The sequence below is a fragment of the Sceloporus occidentalis genome, unplaced genomic scaffold, assembly GCF_023333645.1.
Source record: "Sceloporus occidentalis isolate IW3139 unplaced genomic scaffold, rSceOcc1.0.p SCAF_11, whole genome shotgun sequence".
NCBI classification, from domain to species: Eukaryota; Metazoa; Chordata; class Lepidosauria; order Squamata; family Phrynosomatidae; genus Sceloporus; species Sceloporus occidentalis.
In genome coordinates, this window is record NW_028316991.1 from 22,419,067 (window position 1) to 22,441,575 (window position 22,509).

Below are 22,509 nucleotides of genomic sequence, written 5' to 3' on the forward strand. Positions count from 1 at the left end.
GTCCAGCCCGGCTGTCTCCCTCCGCCTTCAGCCGGACCCCAACCGGACTCAGCACCACGGTCAGCGGCCGCGGAGGAACACAGTAAGCATGAACTGACAGCCGCCTCTAGCAATGAGAATCCTCCAGCGTGAACTGACCCGCCTTCTGTGTGAGGACCCGAGTTGCGGCGGTCCACTGAGCGGATGAATCCATCCGCAGGTTAGCACCGCCTGAGGGGGAGTGGCTGGGGGCGGCCGAAAGTTATATAGCGTGTCACGGGGCGGGGGGCTACAGTCAGTGCGCGGCCCAGGGAGGGGAAGGTTTATTTGGAGACTTTTTCGCGGGCTCTGGGAATCTGCGCATCTCTGGCATGGAGAAGTATTTACCCCAGCTCCTGGCTGAGAAGGACGCCTTGGACCCGTCATTCACTCACGCGCTCCGGATGGTGTCTGAAGGTGAGGTGCCTGGTTCTGCCGCTGCCCCCCTGGGACCCTTCACTTACCCTCCGTTGTGCGGGAGGCGTTTACTGGGCGCCAACAATGACAACCCGGGATCCGTGCCGGAGTTACCCCGACTCCCGCGCCTTATGTCTCCTAAAGGGGTCCCCTAAATGGCCTCGGAAACCTGCGTATCGTTATGCTTAGCATTTTTTGTTGGGCGGAGGTGGGGGGGGGAGCTGTGACTTAATATGTACTTCGCTATGGTATATGACGGCTCTGTCATTCAGTAGATATCATTGTTCTTGTTACCGCTCCTCTACGTGGTGTTATCCAGTCACCTTTTAAACAGATTCTGACCTTCTCATGTCGCGAGGATCCCCTGAATATCGTGTATATTGAGTGTGAGGAAGTTTGTCTACCGAGGCTGGTAGATAAGTGGAACAGCCTCTCAGCAGAGGTAGTAGAGGCTAATACAGTGAGGAGGCTTAAACATACATGTGGTAGACATACGGCTCCTGAATCTAAGACGAGACCAACGGTTTCAGTGTTTACGTTGGGATTAGCAGGTAGGCTAGAGGGGCCGAATGGGGCCGGTCTGCGCTGGATGTGGGTGATGTGTAAGTAGAGAAATGGTTGCTTTTTGTTTCTTTACGTACTGATCGGTCGCTATAGAGGTGTTACCGTTACCGTTCCCGTTACTTTATGGCTCCCCCCCCCTTTGCTTTGCGCCTCATCTGCTTCGCAGGTCCCAAAAAGTCATCACTTTGCGGAACGTTGTTTTGGCTCCTGAGGGCATCCGTTTATTTTTAGTCAATAAACTTGGTATTTGCAAAGCAGATGATGAAGTGAAGTCATTGCGCGATGTACGGTCGGTACTTGGCGTCCCCCCGGTGGTCGATTATTTAATGTCTCCTCTGTGTGATGCAGGTAGGACCTCCGGATCGCATCAACTGCGCCCCCCCCCCCCGCTGTCATCAAGTCACATCTTACTCCGCTCCCAAGCTAAGGGGTTAAATCACGGGAGATTGGCACCTGTATAAAGAAACGGAGTAAACATACATGTTGGCTGGGTGTCACACGGGGTTGACATACATGTTGGCTGGGTGTCACATGGGGTTGACATACATGTTGGCTGGGTGTCACATGGGGTTGACATACATGTTGGCTGGGTGTCACACGGGGTTGACATACATGTTGGTTGGCTTGCGTGTCACACGGGGTTGACATACATGTTGGCTGGGTGTCACACGGGGTTGACATACATGTTGGCTGGGTGTCACACGGGGTTGACATACATGTTGGTTGGGTTGCGTGTCACACGGGGTTGACATACGTGCTGCTGGTGTCGCTTTCCGTGTCCTCTACATGCAGGAGGTGTGTGAAGTTTGTGGAGATGAGGCGGAGACCTTTGTGGTTTGTAGACGCGTTTCTGCTTTGATTGTTGGAATTGAGGGGATTGTAGCTAAAAATCATGTCGAAAGTCTTGAAAATTTGATTTTTTTTTTTAAAAAGATTTTCCCTCCCCATCTATTGAAGGAGATATCGTCTGTTTTCCTCCCTTCACCGGCTCGTGTTTTGGGGTTATTTTGTGTTTTTGGGGTTATTTTGTGTTTTTGGGGTATTTGCTAGGGATCCAGTGTAATGATTCTGATTGTTGATTGCTGATGTTGTGTGGATTGCGGTTAACCCCGTGTGTTCCGGGATGTACAGCGACGTCTGAAATCTGTTCTGATTTTTTGTGCATTTTAACCATGAGAACAAAGCATTATTGTATCTTTTTATTCAGCTGTATTTTTTTTTTAACCCCTTAAGGACAATGGGCAGTCCCTAAACCCATTGAAAACTGTTTTTCTCATTAAGGGGTTAAATTAAAATAAAAATCGAAATAAAAAATCCTATACTCAAGTAAAAAAAATAAATGTATTTATATAAATTTTTAAGCCTTAAAAACAAGTTTTATTGGCAGATGTTCAGCACTTGGTATTAAGGGGCAGAGCTGAGGGCATCTGGGTTGTACGGGAGCAGGTGTAATTTAAAAGCCCCCCTCTTGTGAGCAGTATGTGACGGGTTAGTGAGTTCTGCCCCCCCCCCCCCCCCCGTCGGGCGATGCCACAGACTCCTTATCACTTGCGAATCTTGTCCCATACCCTGTATATTGTATACCTTTTTACCCGTAGTATTGGCAGGAATGCCCACACATCTTGGTCGGTTTCTGGCCCCCCCGGCTCTTACAGATGTGCTGCGTTTGGATATTTCCCGGGACACGCGAGCTCTTTAGATTAGATGGCAGCAAACACTGTATAGGTTTCTATATAAATCGATACTATAAATCTTTTTTTGGGGGGGTCCCATCAAGGTGGGGGGGTCCCATCCGTCGGCACTATCCTTTAGAAGGAAGAATTCTGGTAAAAGTGGGGCAGGCTACAGCAGCATTCCAGCGGTTGCTATGGCAACTACTCCTTTTTCCTTACCACTAATGCGTGCGGCACCCGCAAATGGCTTTTAAATCTGCATAATTTATAATCCGGCGCTGCCTCGCTGTCCTAATGAGCGTTTAAAAGCCAAACTGCGAGGGTCTCCCGAATGCGAAGCCTCCGAAGCCGCTTCCCTGCGCTCCTCGGCTGCCTCTGCCTGCGTTTCTCGCTCGTGACGGATTTCAAAGCATTATCTTTTAACGAGACGTGGAACAGAAAACAAAGGCTCGGCGCTGACCCTTCGCAGGCTGTCTCTACTGTGCCGCGCGGCCCAAATCCGCTGTCCCCGGGGGGGCTTCACGGGCTCAGAGATAAACACACTCCCGCAGCGCTGCCACAGATTGCCACCGACTCTGATACCCCGTTCTCTGCGTCTATTCCATACGAGGGGGTGATAGAGATGGGTATTTCCTAATACCTTGTGTGTTGAGCCTTTTTTTGGCAGTATTGGGTCATCTGACTCTAATATTCCATCGTTCTAGGTTTATCTGCATACACGGATCCAATGCCGCTGCTTTAATGAATAACATCCTATGGCTGTACCTCTAATAAATCGCTCTAGAAAAGTCAATGCACATCCAGTGTGTGTAGATTTATTTATATATATTTCTATATATAAAATCATAGGAGACCCGCATGACTGTAGGAGTGGATTTGATGTACGTACAATGTGTCCCGTTACTTGCAATAAGTCTGTCTTCATTGGCATCCAGCAGGGATAATGCGGAAGCCCACCTAAAAAATCCCAAGGCATGTGGGGGAGGAGCAGCAAGATGTGCCATTTACTTTTTGGGACTTCTAGATAAACTACAAGACACTTGGCATGTACATGGCCTTTTGGACGCTGCTTATGGACATGATGCATGTCTGTTAATGTATAGAGGAAGTTTCTTTTACCCTCCCGATATGTTATGCATTTTCGGTATTTGCTTAGTAAAGGGTTGGCCGGCTCTCCTCGTTTTTTCCCTTAATGTTAATTTTCTGTCGTTTGGGGGATTCCTTAGCGTTTCATATAATTCCCTGCTGGAGCGATGGCTTTATTGCCGTCAGACACGGTAGCCCCGAAATCCAACCGTGGGCCAGATTGGTGCCCGGGACGGTTGACTATGCCTTATGGCCCCACTGCCTTCAACAGGTTTAAGTAACCCGTTTCAAAGGTGCTTTGGGCAACCATCCTAGGAGCTCATGTGACTCACCTCTATGGCCACTATGTGGGGGCGACTGGCCGTGTACAGGCTGCCGGCGGTGTCTGGAAGCTCTCTCAGAATCAGATTCTCCGTCTTGTTCCTTTTATCGGAACAATCTGTCCTGCGAATCCCAGTTCAGGAGAGGCTCGGTCGTTGTCTTCCAGCTTCTAAGTCTGTCTTCAGCGGCAGGGATGGGGGGGGGGGGGGGGATGTTGGTTTCTTTTCTTGGATCCGATTATAAGTGGAGGTGCGAACCGGTGCATTGCGCCAAGTACCCTTTAACCCTTTAGTCAGCCTTTTAGGACTCTGGGAGCTGAGAGCCAAGTCGGCAGGCGCTTGCGTAAAACTGCTTGCCGGCTCTGCGTCCCTGTTACCGATCCCTGCCAGCCTCGCCCAACGCATCGTCTGCGCATGTAGTCATCCGGCACTGTACTGTGTGAATGGAGTATTAGATCAGGTTTAGTAGATCGGGCACAAGCCTTCGGCTACTCTGGAGACTTCTGAGCTGCTTTCTTCCTTAATTAAGCTGCATCTTAGATCATGAGCCCTCTTTTTTGTAGGTGTGAATAAAAGTCCTGTTGCAGGCTGCAGATGGCTGGCTTCGTCGTGCAGTAAAACCTTTCTAGCCCTCGTTCAAGCCGCTCTAATTGACTGCAGGGCTCTTGCGTAGACCCTCAACTATTTAGAAGACATGTGGAGGTTATCAAACGGTTACAGGACGTACTGGGTGCCCCCCCAATCTATATGCTATATTTATGTATAGAGTAGCACATATTGCATGTAAAATGAGTCCTGCTCATGGAGCTTCTCTCAGGTCGTTTGAAATGATCGTTGGTCATAGGATGAGGTGCTCATGTGCTTCACTGACTGACAGGGTAGTCTAGACATGGTCAGCAGCTCCAGCTGTTTGACTAGAGCTGTTACCACACCTTATTCTTAATGAGCAGACCCCGAAACCCTTTTAATAGCCGTATCATGAAGATTCTGACTCGCCAAACGCCTCTACTACCGCTCTTCATGCAAACACTGACTTATTTGATAGTCACCTGCATTCAAGCAGGGGTAGGAATGCAGTTTAATCTGGTTTCGGTAAAGCAGTTCTTTTCTAGAATCAAACTTGGATGTAGAATAACCCTGAAGAGACCTCAGTGGTCTCAAGAGCTAACAATCTATTACACTCGGCCAATAAAGGCGTCATTGTTAAGTTCTGTATGTGTTCCAAACATCTGGTTGCCTCCGGAGGGCTCAAACTCTATACTTATCCCGGTTTATGCAGCCGATTAATTATCACACCCTTGTGTGCCTGGCGTGGGGCGGAAAACACGCCGACTAACCGGCCTCCGCCTTCACGTCTGTTCTCCCTCCAAGGGGTAACGGCCTTGATCTTTAACATGTGCCGCCCAGAAAGAGAGCCCCTGCAATATAAACAGAATTCGGTATGAACATGCGCGTAACTCTCTCCTAATCAGAGGTCTCGTTAGTGACCCTCCAGCGCCGGATAATTGCAGTTTTTTGTTTCCGTGCACCTTGAGGACTCTGCAATTATTCTTCAAATTAAGCTTAACCTTCAAATCTAATGAAATAATGAATTGAAATTCTTAACTCTGTCGTTAAAGAGCAGCTTTCTTCCCAAAAAAACAATTCACTTTGGAGATATTTAACGTCTTCTGGCGAGATGCTGCGGGTTCTCGGACCTTTCGTGACTCGTATATTAGGTTTAATTAATATATTGTATGTTATCTTGTGGTCTGGCTCTCTCCCGGCATATAAAAGGAGGGATGGGGGGGGGGGGGGGGGCTTTGACGCGACGTTGCAGGAACCCAGTAGGCTCAATTTTTTTCGTAGACATTACCGAGATCTGCCAATTTCGTTCGCCCGGAAGCTACAAGGGACTCCGCTTGACGGTATTAACAATGAATTTAGTTTCCAATTGGGGGGGCGGGGGGGCGGAAACCCTCCGCTTCTCATCCAAACAGATTAGGAAATAATTTTTGAGTATTTGGGGCTGAATGTGACGGGAGTGTGAAGAACGCATTGGGCTGAAGCGCTGAGTATACGGGATTGATGGCCGGGTCTTCCCCGGTAATTCATGGCGTTTCACCCCCTTTCCCTCATCGTTCAGCTCGCGTGCGCTTAATCGGCAACAGCCACTTGCATTTATTTCAGCGGGGACATCGCCGCGCACGTGCAGGGAGCAAACTTAAACGGAGGAGAGACGACGTAGCCTGCCAACCGAGGGCCTCCGCCGACCAACGGGAAGCTTCAAAAAATGACCGTGCCGGGTTAGACGAGAAGTGAAGCTGCTCCGGTGTACGTGGTATAGAAAGGAGACGGGTTAAGTGTTAATCCGCATGCAGCGCAGCACTTGAGTGGAGTTTAGAGCGGTAAACGTATTGATCAAGACTCAAGTGGACGCGCGTTGCGTTCCGGGGAGTGTCAGCTCCTGCCTCGCCCCCCCCCCCCCCCCGTTACGAGGGATTCCTGGTAGTGACGTCTCATCGCTTCCATCTCAGCACTCGAGTTTCCCCGACTGTCCCTAAAGAGTTTTTAGGCCTGGATTGTTTGAGGATCTTCGTTGCTCCTGGACGGCGTTGGACGTCTCTTAAGGGACCCCGAACAGAACCTCCGACCCAGACAGCAACTCGGGCCGGAGGTTCTGTTCGGGTCCCTGAAGAGCAGAGTTGGCGCTTCATCTCGCAACCCCAACATTAAGAAAGGAGGCCTGTCTGGAAATGGACTCCCCCCATGCTAAAGGTCCTTGAAAGCGTTTCCATTATCAACTAACGGCTTCCTGTATGAGACGCGGCCGCCCCGCCTGAATATATATATAAACGTGTACGCCGAGAGCGGTATAAAGATTAACCCACAAGTATCTGCGAGTGCAGCCTGGACGCTGGGGTTATGGTCGGTCAGGCTCACGGTGTGCGGGGCATTTGGTCTCCGCCTGGGCCGGTCAGCACATCGTATGATGCCCTGGAACCTGCATTCTGCGCTCCGCTTCCTCACCCCTAACGTAGAAATGCTGCAGGGGGGGGGGGATAGGACACCAGCCATGAGTCGGGTTGCCAATGTGTTGAATCCGGATCCGGTGCCCATAGCCGGCCCTAACATTTTTACAGGTTTTATATAAAAATGCTTGTCGTGAAGAAGCCTGAAGACCACGGCCCCCCCCGTAACCTCCGTACAAAGCAAGTCGTTATCCGGAAACTTTACCCCTAACCCTGCATGGTCGCCAATTAGTGGTCAGAGTCTAAAATACCTTCAACTGAGCTTCGTCTTCTCGGGGGTTGGGGGTCGGGTTGGCTGTAGGTTTGGGTAGCGCCACGGATTAAAGGGGACCTTCCACAAAAATCCGGCTATTGGATCCATGGACTCGGCGGAAAGCGCGGCTTCTCAAAGAACTCCATGAGTTTCCGGATGTCCGCGAGCCCAACCCCCGGCGCCCCGCAGCTGCCGTTCATAGATCCCATATAGAAATATCTCGCACAGATTGGGGCCGGTACAGAAACAAAGCCAAATATCTGTATTCCGAGCTTTTAATCCCGGCCTTTATTGGGAACAACTAATCGTGCTTTTCACTCACAATAAAGCCCGACGCCTACGAGGTCTCCTAGCGGCACGGAGCGTAATCCGCCGATCAGTCCTGCCGTCCCATCAGCCCCCCCTAAAATCAGAGAATCTGAAGGCCGTTCTCCTCCTATGTTCTAATAATGAAAGCGATGTGGCTTGAAAGTAGGTAGACGCGGCGCGTGGGGTTTACCGGGATGATGTAACAAAGCCCTTTAAAGGGGCGATAATGCCCCCGAGACACACCATATGTAGAAGGATGCTTATTAACCCCTTAAGGGTAATGGCTTGTCCTTAAACCCATAAACAATGCATTGTGAGCCCGTACATGTATGAGTTTTGTCATGAAGGGGTTAAAGCTTGTGCCTCTTGATGCAGAATGCTGCGAAATCTTCCATAATCTGAAATGTCTTCACCGATTGGCTGTTTACGCGGTCACTAGCCAGACAAACTGATACATGCGCACAGGTGTATAAACAGCACTGGCTGAAGGAGTTCAATGGCGTGCAACAGGAGTTTGTCTCCGGTAGACAGTCCCTCTTAAACATGGACACATGGTAGGTATGCCACTGAATATACGCATTTAATATGGTGCGGCTGCGTTAACGGAGCCCTTGCGCTCTTTATGGCTGCTATCCGTCCGTTTTAGACCCTGAGATGGGACCCCCAGGCTTGTGTAGGACGAGAGGGGGGGTCAAACGTACCTCAAATCCTGCCAGCCCTGGCCGTGAGACTTTCCTCTGATCCGTGGAAAACGGGCTTAACGTTAAATGTGTTTTTTTTTTCTAATTCCAGAGATCGAGAAAGTCCAGAAAGGTGAAGAAAGTACTGAAGACCAGTACATCGACGTGGTGATAAACAAGAACATGAAACTTGCGCAGAAGGTCTTAATTCCCATTAAACAGTTCCCCAAGGTAGGTGGTTTCTACGATCTATAAATCCATCGCAGGTGGTCCGTGGGATGCTGGGACACCTCTCGCGTTGTGCTCCTAGGGGCCCTTGATTCACGTTTAGATGTCTGTCTGTATGACTTTATACAAGGGGTGGCCAGCTATAGGCCCTATCCTTTCAGGAACAATGGTTTACATTTACTGATGAGTGGAACAGCCCCCCAGCAGAAGTGGTAAAGAGTATATTTTATATATTAATGGCTTGAGTCTAAAACTAAATGCCATGTCCCTGCCATTTACACGTTGGTAGAACACTTAGTGTTTCAATAACATGAAATCGATCAGAAATCCAGAGCAGACGGGGTTAATGTAAATGACTATTGTAGCTGGAATTTTAATGGAATCCCTTCATATGCACACAGAGGCCCTTTATCACTCCCATCACTCCTGTGTTCCAACGGCCCTTTATCACTCCCATCACTCCTGTGTTCCCATGGCCCTTTATCACTCCCATCACTCCCATCACTCCTGTGTTCCAACGGCCCTTTATCACTCCCATCACTCCTGTGTTCCAGTGGCCCTTTATCACTCCCATCACTCCTGTGTTCCAGCGGCCCTTTATCACTCCCATCACTCCTGTGTTCCAACGGCCCTTTATCACTCCCATCACTCCTGTGTTCCAGTGGCCCTTTATCACTCCCATCACTCCTGTGTTCCAGTGGCACGTTGTTTGCTGATCCCAGTTTGTTTGGTTAGAAACCCTTTTGTAATTATGTTACAGCCAGAAATGTCCTTGCGTTCCATCGAAAACGGCTCAGTGACCCCAAACTTTTAAAGGGTAATTTATCTATTCCCTGCACAATATGCCGGCTTAAGCGCGCGTAGGTTAGTCGTCGGATGCATGAACTTAGTTCTTGTTCTGTAGCTTCCTGAAAGCCAGGCAGCAATTCCCCCTTGGTTTATGGTATAGCGGTGGGGTGGGGGGGGGGCAAGAATCACTTTTTTGAACGTCACAACTGGACGTTCTCGAGCTTCATAAAGAAAAATAGCACTTAAGAAATAAACAAACGCATGATCTTTGGATAACACTGGTTAAGTAACGCTGCTGCTGCAGTCCTCCAAAATACCACCAAAAGGAAATGTATCTAACTTAAAACTTTTATCAATAAATCCCTAATATTAGAACTAGAACAGTGCTAATGCCTAAATGTTCTAGGTTCACAGCTAGATTCCCTTAAGATGGTCGGGTTCTCTAGATGGAAGTACCTCTAGCTAATGTTCCGTTGACTCCGTGCCAAGTTCATCCTCAGGATCTGACCTGGTAAAGGGCTCGTCCTTCTAAGCAGCGCGTAGCTCTGGCTCCCATTTAGATCCTCTACAAAACAAAGCCTGACGCTTTCCGCTCTGACCGGCTCGTCTTCTGTGACGACATTACTGAACCCCGCGGAGCTTGTGTTTCTCTGCGGCGCGGTCGTTGAGGGGTAACAAGCGCCCCTTTCTGGCAGAGGCTGGGGCCGTATATAATTTTTATACGTAGTTTCTATCGAGCTCTACGGCCACCTTCAGCGGACAGAATGTTTGTTAAAGCTTGACTCTGAAGGGTCCACGTTCCGCTCTTTGTTTTGGGGTAGTTAAGGCTAAATTGGCTTACTCCCAATCTGTATGCGTGTCGAGCGCCTCCCTGCGTAGGTCGGCACTGAATGGAATTTGTAAACATGCGCATAGTTGGCCCCCGTAATGGAGAGGAATAACGGAACAAACATGGAAAGCTTTCAGACGCTATAAATGTTTCACCAGAACATCGCCGCGCTGTTTCTGTTTAAGCGCCTGAATCATTTACCAATTACCGGATGCTCATTTTTGAAATGGTTCACCTGAGTCCTTTCGTATCCTTTCGTGTTTTCTGTTGCCGGCGTTTCTATAAGTCCAATTTTTTTTTTTCCTTCTGAAGTTTCTGGTTAGCAATAAAATTTTTTACTTTGAGGGTGGTAGATAAGTGGAACCGCCTCCGAGCAGAAGTGGTAGAGGCTAATACAGCGAGGGTATTAAACACCTATGGGATAGACATACGGCTCCTGAGACAAACGACTGATTAAGGTTAAAATCAGCGGTATTAGCCCCCACGACTAGACGGGGGGTTGGGCGAGTCTGGTCTGCTGGCAGATGCTTTCCCTTATCTGGGCTCCCAGCTCTATGTACCGACTTCGAGTAGCCACCAGCCAGTCGTACGCCTCGCGTGGGGGTCTAGTGCAGGGGCGTCCAACCTGCGGCCCCCCAGCTGCTGCAGGACTACATCTTCCATACTACTCAGCCCACCCCTGAGTTGAAAGAGCATTATAGATGTAGTCCTGCAGCAGCTGGGGGGCCGCAGGTTGGACGCCCCTGGTCTAGGGGGATGGCTTTGCTGGTGTTTGGGGATACTGGGGGAGTTTACTGGTTTATTTAACTATTTGATAGTAACTCTTGACTTCAGCCTTACGGGTTCATTGGGGAATATTTTGTGTTGTGGTTTAGAATATTTCCTCTTGAATTAAATTGATCCCGGATGAATTCTGATCGCAGTCCCAGGATGTGATTTACGCTTAGACTTGGGGTGAATATTTCTATGCATTTGGGCCTGTGATGTATGGGCTCTTTCCAAGGGATGCGCATAAAATCGGGGACAGTGATTAAAATGTTTGGGCTCAGATAACATCTGGCTGTTTTGCCAATCTATTACACCCCGAGTCCTTATACTGCCTGTGGGCAAACAATAGAACGGCTCAACCTTAATCACTCGGCTTTACACTGACTAATGAAAGTCTACAGAGGAAAGGACTTTATTAGCATTGCCATAAAGCAGGGCTTGACGAATTTGTTGTGAATCTCGGAGCCAGGATTTTTTTTTTTTTTTAAACAGTTGGTTAGGAGGGATCGGATCATCAGCCCACTTACTAAACTCACAGCGTTTGACCTGGAAGCGCCCTGGAAGCGCCCTGGACTTCCCGGTCAGTGCTGGTTTTTTATTTTTTTTAATTTAACTCTTTCAATGCTGATGTTCCATTGGAGCACAGCATTGACTGATATTTAGTCCCCACAAGCTTTTGGGGACAAATGTTAACCCCTGCAATGCCACAAATGTGTCATACACATTTGTGGCATTGAAGGGGTTAACGCTGCACTGTCGCTCTCATGGAGCGATCGGGCAGCAGGGGAGGGTTGGGGCTGCTCTCCACACATGTGGAGACCGAAGAACCCTCTCCCCAGTCCCTGAAGCTGCCTCTGGCAGCTGGGAGGAAATTGCTGGTCTATAGAGCAGCCATTGCAGGGGGGAGGCTTTGATGTCTGCTGTGGGCTTCCATGCCTACAGGAGGTCATCAAAGGGCTTTTGGGGGCTCGTTTTTGCTGTTGCTGGTCTGCCTGGGCAGAGCCCCTTACAAAACGAGAATTAACCCCTAAATGCCGCGGCATTGAAGGGGTTTAACGCTGCACTGTCGCTCTCATGGAGCGATCAGGCAGCAGGGGGGTGTTGGGTCAGTCAATACACCCAATCAACACACAACCCCCTTCCCTGAAGCTGCCTGTGGCAGCTGAAAACACGATTGCTGGTTATCCTGCAACTGCGTTTTCAGCCTACAGGATCACTCTGTGGGAGGGGTCTCAGGCTCGGGGGCGGGCTAAAAGTGGCTGTGCTGTCTGCCACTACCTAGGCGCCAGGACAAAATTCTCAGTCGCCATGGCGACCTGGCGCCTGGGATTTGTTGAGCCCTGCCATAAAGCATTAGCTCAGTGTGGTGGAGCAGGGAAAGGATACACAAAATATCTCATGACCACAATGGCCGCCTCCGGGCCTGCAGATAAAGGGTATTTTATTGGAACAAAACGAGAACCAGGTGTTTGTCAATGCCATCCGACAATGCTGTGTACAGTGCCGGGGAGGGGTTGTTGTGTACAGTGCCGGGGAGGAGGAGTTGTGTACAGTGCCGGGGAGGAGAAGTTGTGTACAGTGCCGGGGAGGAGTTGTGTACAGTGCCGGGGGGAGGGGTTGTTGTTGTTGTGTACAGTGCCGGGGGGGAGGGGTTGTTGTTGTTGTGTACAGTGCCGGGGGGAGGGGTTGTTGTTGTTGTGTACAGTGCCGGGGGGAGGGGTTGTTGTTGTTGTTGTGTACAGTGCCGGGGGGAGGGGTTGTTGTTGTTGTTGTGTACAGTGCCGGGGGGAGGGGTTGTTGTGTACAGTGCCGAGGAGGAGGAGTTGTGTACAGTGCCGGGGAGGAGGAGTTGTGTACAGTGCCGGGGAGGAGAAGTTGTGTACAGTGCCGGGGAGGAGAAGTTGTGTACAGTGCCGGGGAGGAGTTGTTGTGTACAGTGCCGGGGGGGAGGGGTTGTTGTTGTTGTGTACAGTGCCGGGGGGGAGGGGTTGTTGTTGTTGTTGTTGTGTACAGTGCCGGGGGGAGGGGTTGTTGTTGTGTACAGTGCCGGGGGGAGGGGTTGTTGTTGTTGTTGTGTACAGTGCCGGGGGGAGGGGTTGTTGTTGTTGTGTACAGTGCCGGGGGGAGGGTTGTTGTTGTTGTGTACAGTGCCGGGGGGGAGGGTTGTTGTTGTTGTGTACAGTGCCGGGGGGAGGGGTTGTTCATGGGCCTGCCCCTTTAGGTTAATGTTCTGTGACGCAGACGCTGTGACGTACTTGCTGGGTCTGAGCCCACTTCACGGTGCTGTACAGATGGAACGGAAGCTCCTTCCCCCTGATCTGTGCGGCTATGAAACCGGCCGGCCTCCCATTGAAACCATACACAGCCTGCTCTGTTTAAATCCATGTAACGGTTGAAATCTGTGCCGTGATCGTCTCTCGCTGGAGAATGTTCATATTTAAACGCGCTCCATTCTGAAACGCTCTTCACTCGGCCGTCGCCGGGTTCCTGACAGACGATGTTGCTTTGTTTTCCCTGCAGTTTAATTTTGTCGGCAAACTCCTGGGTCCGCGCGGCAATTCCCTGAAACGCTTGCAGGAAGACACCTTAACGAAGATGTCTATTCTGGGAAAAGGATCCATGCGAGATAAAGCCAAGGTAAGCAGTCCTGCGCCCACGAAACCGACGGAAACTCGCTCGCTCCGGCAGCGAACGCGGCGCGGTCTCCGGGATTCATTACTACGTTGCGGTTAACAGCCAATCGGCGTCTCAGGAAATCGCTTACCGCTCCGGATGACAAGGTGTAGATGTATAGCATGTAACGCGTACACAAGCCCCGCAGCGGTATTAAACGTAAACACACCAAACAAGCATAATATCCCCAAAAAAATAAATCTATTCGTCTGAATAGCGTGTATTATATAAAATTAGGCTTTCTAAACCCAACCTACGCTGGGGGAGGGGGAAGAAATGTTTTTATAGTCCTTAAGGGTAATTTATTCATTAAAGTACTGAAGTTGTCCTTTGGCCTGTGACTGGTTCAGACCTGACTTATAGAGCGCCTATCCCTTTTATTTTATTTTTTTTATATATATTTTTTATTTTTGTTTCCTAGCAGCTCCTTCTGCTAAAATCCCCCTCCCCACCGTAAAAAAACTTTGTATAACATCAGGATATGACTTCAGATGTCTGAGTCCTTCTTGGTCTACACATCCTTCAGACAGATATATATATAATATATATAATATATATATATATATATCTCTCTATCTCTATCTCCTACAAACTACCCTTTAAAAGTGAAGAGGGTGTTAAATATCCAGTCTTATGACATCATGGGACAATACTGTTCGGTTGTATTTACCCCATCTGCCGTTGCATGATCCTATGGACAGGGCTCTGAAGGGCTGTTTCTGGCACATTTTAAGCAGCCAAAAATACCAAATATTCTGGAATTAGTTTTTGAAATGTTTTTTTTTTTTTTTTTTTTTTTACTTTATACGGCAGGAAGAGGAACTCAGAAAAAGCGGGGAAGCCAAGTACTTCCATTTAAACGACGACCTTCACGTGCTCATCGAGGTGTTCGCCCCGCCGGCGGAAGCCTACGCCAGAATGGGGCATGCCCTGGAAGAAATAAAGAAGTTCCTCATTCCCGTAAGCGTGCCCGGACTATCTCTTCTGTAATAAGACTGCTTTCGTTTAGATCGCCGATTAGTGTTATTAGAACGATGCAACCCTTTTGTTAGGAGGTCATTTTTCCTTTTGCTTCGAGATGTGATCACGCATATCATTAATGCTGATGCCGGGAGGCAGCGTAACATAAGGGATTAGATAAGATTCCGATTTAATGAACGCGGGGCATAATGGAGACGTGTGATTATCTGTAGTGTTAATATCACGCTCTCGCACACCAGTGCCCCTCGCCTGTCCGCTTAATCTTTCCGAGGGCGAGTCTTTTAATTGCTCAGGTTATTCCGTTTCCAGGTGGCTTCTGCCCTTTGTAGGCTGCGTGGGAAGCCCTTATATGATTAAAGCTTATTTACCCCCCATTCCTCTGGGGGGGCCGCTCAGCGTTCGCTGATGTCATAATATGTAATTTAACGATTTGGGCTTGTGTGTAGACTGCACCATTCTCATGATCTTTGTCTTCTAGGATTACAATGATGAGATCAGGCAGGCCCAGCTGCAGGAGCTCACCTACCTGAACGGCGGCTCCGAGAACGCAGAGGTCCCGGTGGTCCGGGGGAAGCCCCCTCTCCGCGCGCGAGGAGCGCCCGTGCCCGCGTTGGCCAGGTAATGGCGTGGATTGGCCGGCATGGTGGAGCGGATCGGTGTTCTTTTAGGCTCGCCAACTATGCAAGAACTTTTGGGAACAAAGTATAGCCTCAGGAGTCTTTATCTACTAAATGCACACAAGCAGTTTTTACTTGTGCCACCTGCTAGTGCTATGTTTTCAAAGTGGAATTACTGCCCTTTTTAACCCTTTAGCGCCGACCTAGAATATATGTTAGCCCGGAACTTTCTGTATTGTGATGTAGGCTAATCGGCTCATCATGAGCTCCCTTGCGGATGCTCGGGTTTTGAACATCATGAGAGCTGCTAATCGGACAGTAGAAGACGCTGCTTTAAGGCTCGTATCGGCCCCTGGTTGGCTACCATTGAATCGGCCTATGCTGTAAAAATGACGCTGCAGCCTGATCTGCTGCAACCAGCTGCCCAGCGTGTAAAAGCCTGATCCCTGCTAACATGCTGGGGATCTGTAACTGGTTTATAAACCGCTTAGATTGATGTGCGGTCGCACATGGGCTGCATAAACAATCCACATGTATGTAATTCCAGCTACTATTGGTAAATACACCTGTAGCCCACGTGGACTTCAGGAGCCATATGCCTATCCCGTGCATGTTTAAATCACCTCCTGGATTAACCTCTACCACGTCTTCTGGGAGGCAGCTGCATTTACACACCACTCTGTCAGATGTAATGTAAGGAAGCTTTACCTTACTACACTTTTGTTTATAACGCTAACATTTTCCCCTGGGCTTGCAGAGGTCGTGGCGGGGTACCACCGCCTTCTGCTGGCGTTCCAAGAGGGGCACCCGCGCCCAGAGGCTTAACTCCGGGAAGGGTATCGTCTACACGGGCGCGTGGGCTTGTATCTACAAGAGCGAGAGGAATCCCCCCACCTGCAGGCTACAGACCCCCACCTCCAGCACAGGATACATATGGGGAATACGTGAGTGCTTATAATATCCTTTCTATACAGATGGCAGGGTTCTACATTCAAGATGCTGTGTCCTAATCTTGTGTTTGGAACCTGCATGATGTATATTCCACTTGGACATTTTATTTCTCCCCAGTAGTTTTTTGCCGCAGATTTGTTTCAGATTTTTATGCTAGTTCATGTATTAGATTTTGGTATCGGGGTGGAAAGAACAAGAGGAAAGATAAAAAGTTAACGCTTGGCAACAAGTCCGCTTTTAGCGGCATCTAAAACTTCACAATAAGCCTTTCTGTATGTAACTGGGGTTGGCCTCTGCATGGCTGACATCGCCCAAATGTTAAAGCACCCCCTGTTCAAATGTGTGATGTGATGTGGCCCGTAGTACCCAATTGTGGCCCTTTTGGTCGTACGCCAGGGAACCAAAATATCCCTCGTTCTGTAGGGAATCTAGAGAAATCGGTGAAATCTTGTAGGGGGGGGGGGGGCGTAGAATAAAATGTAGGAACAATACTGTGATGACCCTTCAGGTAGTAATAAATCCCATAAAATATAGTAAATGCAAAAATGTCTGCATTTCTACAAGGCCTTCTGTGATTGCTTTCCGCTTGTACTTGTTGGGGGGCCCCCAGATGCCTTTAGTAGGAGGATGTTTAGTGAGTGTGTATGACGGCCCTAAAGTCACAACATCAAACAAATAACGCTGGAAATGGGGTAGAAAAGTTCTCAAAGCCCCGGCAGAACCCCCCCATGGGAAAAAAAAACTCCGGTCTTTTGCTATGTTTGAGATCTGAGGTTTCTCCTCTTAAAACATGGTTTCTGCAAATTTTAGTAACTTATTGCCTACCTCATCGACAGACTGCTTTTCTAGATCTGGTTCCAAGCAGGAGCTCCGTTCATTTCGTAGACCTGGAGCCGCCGTTGCTGTCAGTCATGTGATATTTTGGGTGACTTTCCCGGCTCGGTCACCACACTGAGCTGACGCTTTATGGCGATGCCAATGAGGTCGTTCCTCAGTGATAGAATTCATGGAGACAGCTGCTTCGGACATATCTGAAAACCGGGACTTGTTTCTAAACATGCAAAAATCTACATTTTTATTTTTTTTTTAACCTCTAATTTTTGTTTTTCTTAGGATTACGATGATGGATACAGCACGGCTTACGACGAACAGAGTTACGATTCTTACGACAATAACTACAATTCACAAGGACAGAGGTAAGCGGAGAAGGCTTGATCTGTTCCGTTATTCCGTCCAACGCTTCGTTAAACGGCGCTCCCTTAATTATAGAATGACAAGTCCTGGCTTCTCTGAATAGCTCTGATCTCTTGGGATATCTCCGTGGAGCCGCCCGGCCTTCAACGAGGCGCAAACCGCTATAGAAACCAGCACTTTCCTATATATTTGCAATTTAACCCTTAAATACAGGCAAACCCAAACAAGAAGTGCTTCCCCGATGGAAGTGACGTATTTAATAGATTGTAAAAGGTGGGGGTTAAAAATTGGGATCTCCCTGAACACTGGCTGATTAAACACGTCATGGTGTTGCGTGCAATCCTCTCCTGTTATCTATCTGTTCATTGAGACTCCAAATTCTAGACCGCGGGTGTCTGAAGCCTGTCGGCACTGAACATCTCTAACCTCGTTCATCACGGAGAGGTCGTCTTCTGCTCTCCGGCGTGAAGCATGAGCTTCGGTGTATTTAGTCCGCCGCTTTGTATGACGGGCTTTGGTTGTGGTGTAGCGCCTGGTATAGCCGTTGGCCAAAATAGACATGATTCGCTTCACAGGAGTGGACTACAGCTTCAGGGCGCTTGGCGTGTGTCGGAGGTGAACGACTCGGGTCCCTGAGTGCCGGGAACTGTTTTCTTTCCTGAACGGCCCTGAGGAACCCCTGAACCCCCTCGCCTTGTGTGACCGTACGGGGTATCGGGTTTTATTTGTACAGCCGTCTAGTTGGAAGGTGCAGGAATGGACATTACAGTAGGTTTCAGGGCAGAGGTCCAGCCGTGTGATGTCTGTCTGCGTGGAGAACGCATCTAAAGCCACAGGGATGGGGTTCTGGAGTTGAATGTCCCCATCAGCCCTCTTAATACCCCTTTATCTACCGCCCAATGTTACTGTCGTCGGGACCGGCCATCTTGCACGACAAGCCAATGCTCCGGAGACTGGGCGGATATCATCCCGCGGGGGCCGAAGCTGCTCCCTCTCCACCGGTCTGGCCCTGGCTGTCGCGTCGTATAACCCGGTATCACAGGTTCCGATGCATCTTGCGCCTTCCCAACGGGTATCGGGAATATCTTTTCATCTCTACGCAGATGATGAGATTTCATGTATGAGGGAAGCGTGCAGAGGTCCCGCTATTTCCAGAAAGCTGTAACTTCACTTTTTCTTGCGTTGCTTTGGATTTTATTCCTTGATGGCGTTCCGGTAGTGAAATAGCTGCTCGGCTGCGAGCCCGGCCTGTCCAAAGCAGTTGCCTCCGTTACCGCTACCGGCATACGCCGTGACGGTTCAAACCGGCAGAAGACGACAAGATGAGCAACTCCGGGCCGGACGGTGTACCCGCCAACGGCTCTCTGCAGATGTGATTCTTCCCATTCATCTCATGTCACGGAGACATTAAATCCACAATGGTGCCGAGCGCGGGGTTTATAAAGGAACTCATCCGTATCCCGTGGGATTTACGCTCCTGGATACACACAGCATTCTTTTTAAACTGTCTGTTTTCTTGGGGTTATGAAATATAGGAACATAGAATCTGCGGGCAGGTCGCCCCGTTTGTCTCCCCCGTCTCGTCTCCCTGCTGGAAAGACTCAAACCTTTATCAGTCGTTGGTCTCGTCTTAGACTCAGGAGCCGTATGTCTATCCCGCGCATGTTTAAATCCCCTCACTGTATTGCCCTCTACCCCCTCTGCTGGGAGGCTTTTCCACTTATCTCCCGCCCTCTCAGTAAAGTAAAACTTCCTTCCATTCCACCTAAGCCTCCGACCATTTAGTTTTAGATCATAGCTTCTCCTTTAAAATAAACGCCCCCCCCCCCCCCTGTACGTTAAATCCCATTATGTATTTCAATGTTTATATGCCGTCCGCTCCCCTCCTCCGAGCCGGACGTAAAGCGATGGCTTATTCTTTCCGGAAATGAGTTCTTAACCCAAAGCGTGCGCCGAAAACTTCAAATTCCGTGGAACTCGACATCAAGCCTGCTCTCTACAAGTTTGTGGGCTTCTGTTTTGTGAGATGCTAATAAAACATGTCTGTCGCAAACGATGGCTCTCGAGGCGTCCAGCGCCACCCGTATGGCCGTGCGTCAGAAAGCAGAAGCTCGGGAGCTCGCGATCCGTGTCCTCCCTGTTACACGAGATTTATAACGCCTCCCAAAACACGGCGGAAATGAGGCTCGTCGGGGGTGCGGTACATCACTCGGATTTCACCGGCGCCATCTGCTTAACGGCGGCCAAACGACTTCAGATTGTTGTCTATTAAAATATGAAAAGGATCAGAAATCCAGCACAGACGGGGTTAATGCTGTAAATGACTACTGTAGCTGGAAACGGCTGATTTTTAATGGAATTTCTTCATAGGCGTACAGTGGCCTTTTATCACTCCCATCACTCCTGTGTTCCAATGGCCCTTTATCACTCCCATCATGCCTGTGTTCCAGTGGCCCTTTATCACTCCCATCACGCCTGTGTTCCAGTGGCCCTTTATCACTCCCATCACGCCTGTGTTCCAGTGGCCCTTTATCACTCCCATCACTCCTGTGTTCCAGTGGCCCTTTATAACCCCACCCCGTGTAATCTGTCAGGGTCTGATCCTCCATGACACTTGCGCGGTGCGTTGCTGGGGAGTCACGTTGAGTTTTCTGTGGTTTAGGATGTCTTTTTATAAAGTAACATCACTTATTTTGAATCCAGCGTTGCAGTTTGGCGCATGTAACCCTGACCAGGTCTTCCATCTGACTCCATCTTATTTTTGTAACATTATGACATCATTCGCAATTTTGGGTGAAAAATTACATGTCTTTTTTTTGTGTTTACAGCAGTTCTGTACTGGTCTGGAATTATAATGAAATAGGACCATAAATGTCTGTCTGGGATGGGTTTCTTTGGAAATCCTAGTTTTAATATTCTTAGAACTGTTTTTTGTACAATTTTGGACTTTCATTTGTTTTTTTCATTTTCACTTGTATTTGTTGCTGCTTTTTATTTTCCCTAATTGATTTAATGATATCTGAACATCTCAGTTGAGACTCTTACTGCCATATGACAGCTGAAATCCCTGCTTGAATACAGGTGACCTTGTTCAGAGTATCTTTACCCCTTATGTTTTTTCCCAGCTGAGGTTCTGGGTGATTTAAGCATTTCCAGCGTGTCTTGCAGTAACGATGGACTTTTGACTGTTCTGTCTTCTGTTCATTCAGCGCAGCAGACTATTATGACTACGGGCACGGACTCGGGGAAGAATCCTACGACTCCTACGGTAAGTGTGCGTTGGGTGAAAGATATGCATGTCCAACATCAACCCCCATGATTAATGTTTCAAAGGTGCTTAACTATACAGTGTAATCTGGAGATAAAATTGATTTTTTTTTATTTATATTTTTTTTTTTCTTCTATTAAAACATTTTATTTAATTTCATTTTATATAACATATTCTTGTAGGACAAGAAGACTGGGCTAATTCAAGACACAAGGCTGCACCCGCACGGTCCACGAAAGGAAACTACAGAGACCCGCCGTATGCAAGATACTGATTGTACAGTGCGACCTTGTGAATTATCCATTCTACTCCAGCCCTCTATACTGTTCAAAGTAATTTTTTTTTTTTATTTTTTTTTTAACGAACACTTAATAATAAGTGCTAACTCTAAAAATGGATGGACTGAACCTAAAAAAAATATTTTTTTCCTTTGGAAAACCAAATGACAAAACAAAAAAACCAAATGTAAATTGTAATTTTTAGTCTGTTTTTTATTTTATTTTTTTGGAAAATAGGTGGGTTCAAAAGGACAAATTTAACTTTTGATTTAACTAGCGTTAAAGTTAGATTGACTAAACATGTTAACCCATTATTTTAACATAAGCGTAACCTTTTTTTATTTTAAAGGTTTGGGAGAAACTTCATTTTCAGCTGTATTTTAGCAATTTGCTACTTTTTTTTTTCCTCGTAAAACTGCATAAAGGAAAACTACAATTGCAAATGTGGTATCTTTTTTTGTAAGTCTTGAAAATGTACTGTAGTGTTGAGCAAAGTTTAATGTTGCTTAATACTAAATAAACTTTTTGAAAGAAAACCCAGTGTGTGTGAAACCGTAATTTTTATGCATTTTTATTAAAAACAAAACTAAATAGTAGTAAACAGGGTAAATATTTAGAACACTGACCTATTCATAAAAGGTTTACAATAAATATTCAGTCTTTATTTTTTTTAAAACTGGTATAAACCTAAATATACGTTTATTGGCTCGCTACAGAATAAATGTTGAATAAAGTATTCAAACGCTATGTATTTATGCCACTTTAAAAAAAAAAAAAAAAAAAAAAAAAAAAATGCCGAAAAATAATGCTTTTTTAAAAAATTGCTTTTAAATTAGACATTTTTTTGAGATTTCTGGAAACAAACAAAAAAATGTGACTAGTTTAATTTTGTCGAGCATTTTCTCACTAGTGCAACTTTGGGATTTTAAACGAATTTTGGTTCCTTAATGAGCACTTCGTACCGCGGTGGGAGCAGTTAGAACAAAGCTTTTAAAGACTTGACTAATTGAGGTCGCTTTCATCCGTGGCAGAGGATGTCTAACCCTTAAAACGATCTTCATTTGCAAAGGTAAATTAAATAAAATTTTAATATTTCCTTAATTTTATCTTAACGCAACTAATAAAAGGAAAAGAAAAAAAGCAGGTGAAACACAAATTAGAAAGTTTTTGGTTCTTGAACTGAAAGCCTTTAAATTCCCATTTTAAACATTTATTTTTAACATTTAAAAACATTTATATTAAAATCATGTAAAATCTCATAACATTAAGTACTCAACAGAACGTAACAAAAATTAACTTTCTGCTTTATTTTCTAATTAAAATGTATCCATTTTTTTTTTTTTTCTTCTGCAATACAGTTTTTAGGTTATTTAAATTGAACCTCTTATTTTTTTTGCCAGGAAGCGGAGAACGAGCACTGAAGAACGGCCGACCTGGTTATTATGAAACTTGGGTAAGTAGCGTGTGTCGTATATTAAGAAAGTAGAATCATTTAATGTATGATACCGAATGCTTACATTTAGAGAAAAGCATTTACAGTAACTTTCACTTCTCTGATAGAAGCTAAAGCTGTTCTTCTTCTCCCGCGGAGGTTCTTTAAGG

General features: G+C 47.3%; 1 protein-coding gene across 1 annotated transcript; it reads left to right on the forward strand.

Annotated features, from left to right (window-relative positions):
* The first annotated feature begins 350 nt into the window (after positions 1–350).
* On the forward strand, positions 351–20,903 carry LOC149305698 (KH domain-containing, RNA-binding, signal transduction-associated protein 3-like). The gene is made up of 9 exons (XM_089477296.1): positions 351–435; positions 8,444–8,562; positions 13,466–13,582; positions 14,432–14,578; positions 15,078–15,217; positions 15,974–16,160; positions 17,281–17,363; positions 20,571–20,629; positions 20,812–20,903. Exons 1-9 carry the CDS (start codon positions 351–353, stop codon positions 20,901–20,903), a joined length of 1,029 nt encoding a protein of 342 aa, XP_089333422.1.
* The last annotated feature ends 1,606 nt before the right edge of the window (positions 20,904–22,509 follow it).

Excerpts from the sequence above, each read along its gene's own strand:
- LOC149305698 (XM_089477296.1), top strand. The coding sequence starts at position 351 with ATGGAGAAGTATTTACCCCAGCTCCTGGCTGAGAAGGACGCCTTGGAC. Across the intron at positions 16,161-17,280 it reads AGGATACATATGGGGAATAC|GATTACGATGATGGATACAG; the intron begins GTGAGTGCTTAT and ends TGTTTTTCTTAG. Across the intron at positions 20,630-20,811 it reads AGAATCCTACGACTCCTACG|GACAAGAAGACTGGGCTAAT; the intron begins GTAAGTGTGCGT and ends ATATTCTTGTAG.